The sequence below is a fragment of the Helianthus annuus genome, chromosome 10 (assembly GCF_002127325.2).
Source record: "Helianthus annuus cultivar XRQ/B chromosome 10, HanXRQr2.0-SUNRISE, whole genome shotgun sequence".
Classification (NCBI taxonomy): Eukaryota; Viridiplantae; Streptophyta; class Magnoliopsida; order Asterales; family Asteraceae; genus Helianthus; species Helianthus annuus.
In genome coordinates this window covers 67281761-67293009 of record NC_035442.2, presented here as the reverse complement: position 1 = coordinate 67293009, position 11249 = coordinate 67281761, and the positions used below count along the sequence as shown (strand labels likewise).

Here is an 11249-nt window from a genome sequence, read left to right as displayed (position 1 = left end):
TATATCCTTTTTCATTCCTATCCACCAGAAATTCTTTCTTAGATCTTGATACATCTTATCACTTTCGGGATTTATCGTATACTTAGACTTATGAGCTTCTTCTAGAATTTGGTGGCGTATGTTTCCTTGTTTAGGTATCCATATCCTTTTTCTTATGGAATCTCCAAATTCCATCTGTCTCTTTTTCTAATCCCTTAATCATTCCTTTTAAACTTTCAGCATCGTCCTTGATTGCTGTTTCATGTGCTTCTCTAATTAGCTCATTTAAATCTACCTGTAGATTTAACCTTAGAGAACGTATTCGTTTTGGTTTTTCATGATATTTTCGACTTAAAGCATCAGCTACTACATTAGCTCTTCCAGCATGATACTGGATATTACAATCATAATCACTAAGAACTTCCATGCAGCGTCTCTGTCTCTTACTTAATTGTTTTTGCCCAAAAATATACCTTAAACTCTTATGATCTGTGAAGATAACAAATTTATTTACATATAAATAGTGTCTTTAAATCATAAGGGCAAAAGCTATGGCTCCTAACTCTAGATCATGGGTTGTGTAATTCTCTTTATGTTTCTTAAGTTGTCTAGAGGCATAAGCTATAACCTATTGACGTTGCATCAACACACATCCATATCCTAACTTGGACGCATCACAATATACTATAAAGTCTTAATTCCTTCTGGTAATGCAAGTATTGGTGTGTTGGTTAACCTTTGCTTAAGAATCTTAAAAGCTTCTTCCCGTTTTGGTCCCCATTCAAACTTAACTGATTTGCAGGTCAGTTTGGTTAATGGAATGGCTATTCTAGAGAAATCTTGGATAAACCGTCTATAATATCCTGCGAGTCCAAGAAAACTTCGTACTTCTGTTGGCGACTCGGGGATTTTCCATTTGGTAATCGCCTCGATCTTTGTGGGATCCACATGAATTCCTTCATGATTAACCAGATGTCCAAGGAATTGCACTTCTGGTAACCAAAATTCACATTTTGAGAATTTAGCATAAAACTTCTTTTTTCTCAATAATGTTAGGAGTGTATGCAGATGCTCTGCATGTTCCTCTTTACTCTTAGAGTAAATTAGAATATCATCTATGAAGACAATTATGAATTTATCCAGGTATGGTTTACATATCCTGTTCATTATGTCCATAAATGCGGCTGGGGCATTTGTTAGACCAAATGGCATGACGGTAATTTCATAATGACCGTACCTTGTTCTGAAAGCAGTTTTAGGAATGCCCTCTTCCTGTACTTTCAGTTGATGATATCCGGAGCGTAAATCGATCTTTGAAAAGAATCGAGCTCCTTGAAGTTGATCAAACAGATAATCTATTCTAGGTAGTGGGTACCGATTTCTAATCGTAACCTTGTTCGATTCTCGGTAATCAATGCACATATGCATCAATCCGTCCTTCTTCTTAACAAACAACACCGGTGCTCCCCACGGTGATGAACGTGGTTGTATAAAACCTTTGTCAAGAAGTTCGTCCAATTGTTTCTTCAGTTCCTGCATCTCGGTTGGTGCTAATCGATATGGTGCTTTGGCAATCGATGTCGTTCTTGGTATTAGGTGAATCCTAAATTCAACCTCTCTATCAGGCGGTAATCCAGGTAACTCTTCTGGAAAAATGTTTGAGAATTTAGATACTACAGGAATATCTTTTAATTTGTTTCCTTTAGTATTAATGATTATGGAAATCACATATACTATTCCTCATTTCCTTTCATAACTCATAGCTTTCATCATAGAGATGAATTTTGTCGACCTGGTTGGCTTATCTCCTTTAATTGTGGTCTTTTTACCACTTGAGGTAGTTACTTGCACTGACTTTTGATCACATAAAATACTAGCACGATTGGCTACCAACCAATCCATTCCCAACATCGAATCCAGCTAGATTCATTGGGTAAAGGTTAGCAAAGAAATGATGGTTCAGGATTTCTATTCTTGCTCCCTGCAAGATCTCACTAATCTTAATGGATTCTCCGTTTGCTGTTTCTACCAGACAATCTTGTTGGAGTTTAGCTAAAGATTGGTTGAGAAGTTTCTAGAAAGAAGTATTGATAAAACTTTGGTTTGCACCAGAGTCAAATAATACTTTGGAAAATATATCGTTAACTAAAAACGTACCGGCAATCACATCTGGAATCATCTTGGCTTCTTCAGCTGTCATTTTCGCCCGATTCACCAACGAATGCCCTGGCATTCTTCTTGGGTCCTTTAGTTGTCTTAGCTTTGCTGGTTGCTGCTAGAGCTAGTTTCGGACAGTTCGGTCTGATGTGCCCACTTTCTCCACAATTGAAGCATATCCTATTAATAGGTTTCTTTCTACAGTTTTCTTCCTTATGTCCAAACATTTTGCAAAAGTTGTAGTATACGGAGCATCTTCCAGGGTGCTTTCTTTTGCAATACTTACAGTCGGGTGTCGAGGAAGAACCTGTACCTTTTCCGCGGTAATGAAATTATTGGGTAAGCTTCTAAGCTAGGTTCTTTCTCAGGTTCTCTTCTTGTGTACGTACCAATTCATCAGTCAGGGTGTTGGCTAGTTCTACTGCTTCTTCTATGGTTTGAGGCCTAGCTGCCTTATCTCACTAATTAATCCCCAAACGTATCGGGAGATTAATACTGGCTTAGGTGAGGCTAACGTTGGTACTATCCTAGCATATTCGAAGAATATGGTAGTGTAACCTTTGCAGTCTATTCCAGTCATTTTAAGATTTAGAAACTTATTGGTAATTTGTTCCTTTTCATGAGGAGGACAGAATTTTCTTTCGACTATCTCTTTGAAGTTAGGCCATTCCATTCTATAAACTCTGTCACTTCCCCTAGACTGGAGAATAGTATTCCACCATTCTAAGGCTGCATTTTTTAAAAGATTAGAAGCAAACATAATCTTATCTTCATCTGCACATTTACGTATTTTTATGACTGCTTCTGTCTTTTCTATCCAGCACAAGGCTGAAATGACTCCTTCATTGCCTTAGAATTCTATTGGTTTGCAGGCCAATAATTCTTTATAAGAACAACCGTAAGATACGGTTCTTCTTCTTTTAGGAATTGGAGATTGGATTATAGGTCCGTTATTATCATTCACACTGTGACTTGGTTCAGTTTGTTGGCGTTTACTTCCATTTGCTGCAGATTTATTATTTCCTGCTTCTTTAACAATCTTGATAATATAAGGCATAGCATCTATAATTCCTTGTGCTACTGTATGTTGGATGGCACTGTTGTCTATTTGGTTTCCGTTATTCTCATTATTCTGATTTTCCTGATTTACTCTGTGATTTAGCACCTTCGAACGATGCAAGATCCAGCGTTGTGATGATATTTAAGTATAGGATGTAACAAAGACGAGACAAGATTATGGCGTTATACGCCAATGCACAAGATGATGGTGATGATGAGTCTGAAGAAAGTGATGAACAAAGCGATGGTTACATCTCTGATGTAATACAGTCCACAAAAGACTATTAGTTTTTGTTTGATTTCGTCTTAGTTAAACTCTTTTGAAGTACTAATGAATTTAAAAACGCCATGAATGCCAAGAAATTTACCTTTATAACATATATGAGGTTAATTAAATTGGTGAAATCTACAAAAACGCCTAATGAATTTGAGAACGCCATGGACGCAAAGATGTTAGAATTATTAACTGATTTTAATGAATTTGGGAATGCCAAAAACGCCAAAATGTTTACTATGTAATACAAAAACGATTAATTCATCGAGGCGGATTTAAAAAAACAATAAAACGCCAGGTAGTTATTGAATCTAACTAAACGCCAAAAAAATCTTACACGCCAAAAAATGAAGCGGTGTTGTGAGACGCATTTAAAAAAAGAATATAAAAGGACAAAAAAGCCCCCCCCCCCCCCCCCCCCCGCCCTTCATTATATCGCGTGCCACATGTACGGCCATGATCCGTTCTCACCGGTTTCACGGTTTCACACTTTTAGGCGTTTTCTCCTGATCCCGTTTCTATATATATTATTGCAACGCCGCCCGTTAAATAAAGATCAATCACCTAACTAATCACAAGTGTCATTAACACCCGTGGGGAGTACTTACATATATCCTTGCTGCCTTTGAAGTGAGACAAAGGTATGCCATAAAGAGGATCGCAAGCCATGGGAACCATGTAAAAGAAAGAAGAGTAGTTGGATGTAACTAACCCAAGATTAGGGATTGTTCCTTAAAAAGAATCTTTCTCTAAGATTGGGCATCGAATTATCTTTAATCGATTCTAACTCTATTTTAACTTTAAAGTCACATCTTGTAAAACTAATAAAATTCGCCGGTAACCTTAGCTAGGAGCCGGATATTTGAGTGAATTAACCTCACATCTTGCCAATAAAATAAATATAATTCATCCCAAGTGGATTCGGAAATCGAAAGCAACACTCTTCATGCTCTTGATATTCTCTACGAATCATCTATTATTTGCTTTTATTTTCTAGTTTTAATGTAAAAATGGCAAAAGATAATTAAATAATAGTTGGTAATTTAAAATTAACTATTAAAAGTTGTATCGATTGGTTCGATATTTGGTTCTTACATAAACTTTATTGCCAATGATAGGTATACTTGCCTATTGTGTGTGTTTAGTCTAAGTAGTAATCATTTTTAATAAATTTAAAACTAGATAATCGTGTTTTAAAAGTTATTAATTTAACTCACCAATCCTGCTTAGAGTTATTAAATTAACTAGACCAACACACTAAAACACGCACAGCAACATACAATCGTCGGCGCATCTCTTCTTCCATCTCAGCCCTCGCAGACTTCATTGCATACAACACGATGCTTCATCGACGTCACTTTCGTGCATAAGTTTCAGGTGAAAATTACAGAAGAGCGATAGGGGAGAAACTTGAATGGAAGGAGAAGATTCACATGTGATCGAAGAAGAACAATTGGTGGTGCGATGGGGAAGAAGAGTTACAGAACAAAGGTTGAGGTGACGAAGACATGGAGGCAAATAAGCGGAGGGTGGTTTTCACAAAAGCAAAGCCGAGGTTTTCGCAAGTTTGATATCTCATGAACGGGTAAAGAAACGATTCACATCGGCATTGTGGTCGTTAGACATGTCAACTCTAGCAAGTCAACCATACGTGGCACTTAACTTACAAGCTTGGTTTATTTTCGGAAGTTGCAAAAGACACACGTAATTGGGCCAAATTCAAACAGGTGTGTTTTTTTTTTTTTTTTTTTTTTTAAATAGGCTACACAGATCTAAGTTCCAACACACAAAAAATGGACAAGTTGTATAGCAGTGCTAAGTATGAGTAGCTAATCTGATTTAGTTTAGTGTTTTTTAGTCTTTTACATCTCAAGCTAACTCTCTATCCTGCATAGCTTGTGGGGAGTATCATACCAAGATCAAGATGATAGTATAGGATATCATAGAGACTAGAAATGTAATTATGTCCTCTACAAATAACACTCATGACGTAATCCAATCATATAATTCATTAATACAATATGATACCTGGTTTATCTCTTATTTAGCACCAGGGCCGTCTCCGAAAATCACAAAAAAAATTTTGGCCCTGTTCGAGATAAAAAATTTGGGCCCTATTCGCAAATCTTCATATAACATAAACTCATCAATCATTCAATCATATGTATATATAAATACTAAAAATTTATAATACTACGATAATTGTTATGAAATAGATAAAACAAATTAACAAAAATAGTGTAGCAAAAATGATCAAAGTATCGAACTTACTTGCTAAGCAAACAGTGTGGTTCTCCTAGCGTTTTTTGAAGCAAAGCTCTCGATCAACTCCTTGTAATCCATAGTATCTAATATTTCACTTTCAATAGATATTGTCGCCAACCCGTTTAGCCTTTCTTGTGACATTATAGAACGTAAATAGGTCTTCAACAACTTCAACTTTGAGAAACTTCTTTCTGCCGATGCCACGGTTACCGGAATTGTCAACAACACTTTATATGCATTTATAGCATAAGGATAAGTAGTACTGCGTTGGAAGATATAGTCTAAAACGTCAAAAGGGTTGTCAATGTGTCTCGGTAAAAATGTAGTAATCAACTTCAACTACACAATTCTTTAGCATCAATATCAGATTCTCCTTCATACTTCAATGCATCGTCAAGGCGATAACAACACTCCTTAAGCTTGGCTTCATCAAGAGTCTTCAACTTTTTAGGAAACAAAAACCCAAATATTTTTTCGAATTTTTGGTATTGTTCAAATCTTGTTTCAAGTGAAAAAATAGCTTGATCAATAATACTTAAAAAATAATTTACTCTAAAATCCTCCTCGGGTGAAAATGTTACTTCTTCTACACTTGACGATTCATCAAATTGTTTTTTCCTATATATCACACGTTTTTGACGAAATACCGCATTAACACCTATTTCATTTGCAATTTCTCTAGCTTCATCAAGTGCCTTAGAGAACCCCACTTCTCTATAATTCTTAAAGAATTTAATTAATTTGTCCACTTCATCAATAGCAACATCAAGAACAACATCTTTTGCTTGCAACCGTTTGCTCACCATATTCACCTTTGATAATAATTCAAACCAAATGACAATTTGTGCCAAAAATTCAAAATCACCAAGTTCATACTCTTCTAATGATTTAGCTTCACTTATGATTTTAGCATCTCTATCCGTCCCCCTAACTTCTCGCAAAGCTTTTCTTACATCTCCAAGTTGAGTTCTTATAGGCTTAATACTATCTATACGACTTTCCCAACGAGTTGTAGACAATGATTTAAGAGTTAATCCTTTAACATTGTCTTTCAAAATTTGCCACCTATTAATAGAATGGGCAAAGATAGTATATAACCGTTGTATTGTTCCAAAAAATTCCTTAGACTTAGTAATTGTGTTAGCCATGTCACACAATGCTAGATTTAGACTATGACAACCACAAGCACTATAGAAAGCTCTAGGATTTTTTTCTAAAAATCTAGTTTGAACTCCTTTGTTTTTTCCTCTCATGTTTGCCCCATTATCGTAGCCTTGACCACGCATATCACCAATATCAAGATCAAGCGACTCTAATTCCTTACATGTTACTTCAAAAAGTCCTAAACCCGTGGTATCATCAACAACCAAAAAACCTAAAAAGGATTCCTCAATGGTCACAGAACTAGAGTTAAAATTCACATACCTCACAATTATGGACATTTGCTCTTGGTGACTTGTATCAGGCGTGCAATCGAGGATGATGGAGTAATACTTTGCTTGCTTAACTTTCTTGATGATTTCGGTTCTAACTTTATCCCCTAATAATTGTATCAACTCGTTTTGAATATTGTGGCTAAGAAAGTGTACATGGAACTCTTCATTCAAAACTCGGCGCACATGTTCTTTCATAATCGGGTCAAACTCTTCCAACATCTCAACCAAACCCAAAAAGTTTCCATTTCCTTTTTGATACAACTTCTCATTTGACCCACGAAACGCTAAGCCATATTTTGCAAGAAACTTCACAAGTGCAATAATCCTTAAGATGACTTGTTTCCAATAATCTTTTTCTTTTCTAAAGTGCTCATATGCCCCTTTGTCAATTGTTTCTTTGCATTTCAACCTTTGCCGCAATTCAAACCATTCATTCATATTCTTGAAATGTTCTAAACCAACTTCATGTTCTTTAAGTCTACCACTGGCATGTCTCCAATCGTTATAACCTTCATCATCCAACCCACCTTTCGGATGCCGCGTTCTAAAAACTTTACAACAAAAACAATAGAGTTTGTCAAGTTTTTTCGAATACACTAGCCATTCTCTATCGCACGTCTCCCTATTTGATAAAATTCTAGTGTACATGGTATTAGAAAAATGTCTTCCAAATTTATCCACGGGGCCCTTAACATCCATATCTCTTTTTGGACCTTTCGTAACCAACTCTTTAATCATGTCATTACTAAGCCCACCCCAATTTCTAGGATCAAAAATATCAATATCCGGAACCGGATTAACATCATCTTCATCTACGGTATCATTAACATTATCTTCACCTACATTCATGTTGTCTTCACCTACGGTCACATTGTCTTCGCCCACATTACCTTCTTCACCTACGGTCACATTGTCTTCGCCCACATTAGCCTCTTGACCCACATTAGCCTCTTGACCCACATTATCATCACCCAAGCTATAACTAGAATTTTGAGTTTCTTTTGAAAAAAACTTGTTTATTCGGTTTTGTTTTACGTCGTCCGCCTTTCTTTTCTCTTCCTCTAGCTTCCTCTTCTTACGTTTTTGATGGCCGGATGGGTATTTGTATTTAGGAACGGGAGGCATAATGTCTAAATATTAACAAAAAAAAAACATTCATTCAATATTTCAATCACAAAACATCACTTAACAAAAAATCTTAAAGTTACTTTATTTTCTTTATCTAAGTCTAGATAAATTTTATATGCTTTGGGTTTTTTCTTTCGATTACCATAACAAGTGTCGGTATCTTAAAGGAGTGAAACGATACCAATCGAATTTCCGTCGCGAAGCACGGAATACCTCTACTAGTTATTAACAAATAGCAATATAGCATTCATGAATCATGATTCATTCAATATTTCAATTTCAAACTAACATAAACATACAGCAAAGTGCAAACTATTAACTAACATTCATGGAATCATGGTTCAAGCAATATATATTAACTGTTAACATGCCTCCGAACGAATCAAAAGGGAATCAAAAACGAACGATGATGAATATTCAGATCATTACAGTTTTTATACATATATATAGCATGTATATTCAGATCAAAAACGAATCTCCGATTGAAAACATATGAAATCAAAAACGAATCAGCATCAGCGACTGATATTAAGTTATTAACATACCTCTGATATAAAAAAATGTGAAACGAACGAATCAAAAACGTCTCAGCACTCAGCGATTCAGGCATTCAGTTTCAGCGTTGCGTCTTTTTGTTTCCCAGCCAGTTCTTTCGTCTTTTTGTTTCCCAGTTCCCTCGTCCCCTCATTATCCTCATATCAGGCCTTATTGAGTTATTGTTTGTAATTGGTTATTGGGCCTATTTCAAAATTTAATCACTATAACCGTATGGGACTATGGGCTTTAGTATACATGTGAAACTAATCTAGTAATTCTGTAATTGGGCCTATTATATACAGGAATTTTTGTTTTTTTTGGGCCCCATGCTGGTTTGGGCCCTGTGCACAGGCCCAGCCTGCACATGGGCTTAACCGGCCCTGTTTAGCACTACATTAGAGCATTTGCTATAGACAGAGACGTCGGCCAACCGGCAAAAATGATGCACTGGTACATCAATATCAGTGGCGAAGCTTGACCCGAATGACAGGGGGTTGAAATGTATATACCCAAAAACTTCTATAGAACCGGGGGTTAAAAACGTACATATATAACACTACTGAATGAAAAGTTCGGGGGGTCGAGCGTCCCCCGGCCCCTTCTATACTTCGCCCCTGATCAAAATTCAAAAAAAGATGAAGCAATGCAACATGGAGGTCACGAGAGGGATAAGAGATCAAATCTTCACCATTTACTTCCAATTTAGTTTTGGATTTTATTTAGTTAATTACATATATAGTCCAGGTTTATAAATAACTAAAATACCTTTTATTATTTAAAAAAAAGTAACAAAGAAGTCAAATATTAAAATAATTAGGGTCCACATATATTACAGAAAAAGAAAATAAAAAAAAAAAAACTTTCTTCTCCATCAGTCATCTTCTTCGGTGCCATTCCAAACAGCTGCAACTCCGCACATCATAAAAATAATGTTTAATGTATGTTCCTTTAATTTTGTAAATAATGACACTTAAACTCGTAGCAAAAGGTTATTAGTGGAACAAAGCATTATATGAGTGGACTTTTGTTAGAAGAATCTAAGAAGCAAATGTCGACCCAAAACGCACAAAGTGATTCCACATTAAGTGGTGCACTAAAATGCAATCATGGGTCTTTTTCTTATTTTGCAAATCATACTTTAAATAAAGTTTCTTCAACTTTATTTTTACCATTCAATTCATTATAACAACAATGTATCCTTTCTTTGGTCAAACACATATTTCCTATATTACATTTCCTATATTACATTTGTTATGGATGGGAAATAGTAAAGTTGTGTTATTGGTGAAAAAAGACGACACAATATTGTTTATTGGTTAATAAAGGCGGCGACTGACCAGTGGATGTTATGTGCATCCACTAGCTCCTTTATTATTATTATTATTATTATTATTATTATTATTATTATTATTATTATTATTATTATTATTATTTTGGTTGTTTAGTGTTTAATGTTTCATATATATATATATATATATATAGGGTAAGGTTGATTTCAGAACTCTTAATAATTGCACAACTTACAAAACTTATAATAGACAATCATTTTACTAATGTATTTTTATATTTAATATTGTTCAAGGGTATTTTTTTTATCATTTATTATGATTGCATGTGTGTTAATGGTAGTTTTATCATTTTTCATATGTAATTTTATAATTACATATACGTAAATTGGTTCATTTACACATATGTAAACTTGTTTCCTTACACATACGTAAATTAGTTATACACATAAATAATTTGGTTTTTCCTATATGTAATCATAAAAATACATATAATTTATCCTTAAATAATGTTAAATATAAAAATATATAAATAGAATAATTGTTTATTAGTGGTTCTGAAAGTTCTGTAATATTCAGTGTTTTGAAATGAAACCAACCCTATATATATATATATGGGTTCAGGAGAAAACGCTCAAAAGTGTGAGAACGGTGAGAACGCATCCTGGCCCAACACGTGTCCCGCGGCACAGAGAAGGGCGGGGGGACTCTTTTTTCTTTTCATTCTTCTTTTATTTTCCCTACGCAGTATAATATTTTATGGCGTCTAAGTTTTTTTTGGCGTTAATTGTGTTTTTTAAACTTTTTGGCATTGAATTAATTGTTTTTGTGTCACATATATAATTTTTTGGCGTTATAGCGTTTTCTGGTTAATTTTTTGGCGTTTTGTATAATAATTCACTACAAGTCTTTAAAATTTGCATAAGATTACAATAAGACCAATTTATTTTGGCGTTTAGTGAATTTTTTGGCGTTTAGTACCCCTTTTAACAAGGTGCTTTGCCAGTAGCTGTTCTCCCAGTTTTCATACTACTAGGTTTTTGGTGTTTGTAGTTTTTGGCGTTTTATATAATAATGTATTTTACTTATAGAGAATTAGATTACAAAACAACATAACTTGATATCAAA

The 11249-nt window shown here is 34.9% G+C and overlaps 1 protein-coding gene across 1 annotated transcript; it reads right to left on the bottom strand.

The window, feature by feature from the left end:
* Positions 1-6069: 6069 nt before the first annotated feature.
* Positions 6070-8295, bottom strand: LOC110881869 (zinc finger MYM-type protein 1-like). Its single transcript, XM_022130016.2, has one exon. The coding sequence runs from the start codon at positions 8293-8295 to the stop codon at positions 6070-6072; it is 2226 nt and encodes a 741-aa protein (XP_021985708.2).
* Positions 8296-11249: the final 2954 nt, after the last annotated feature.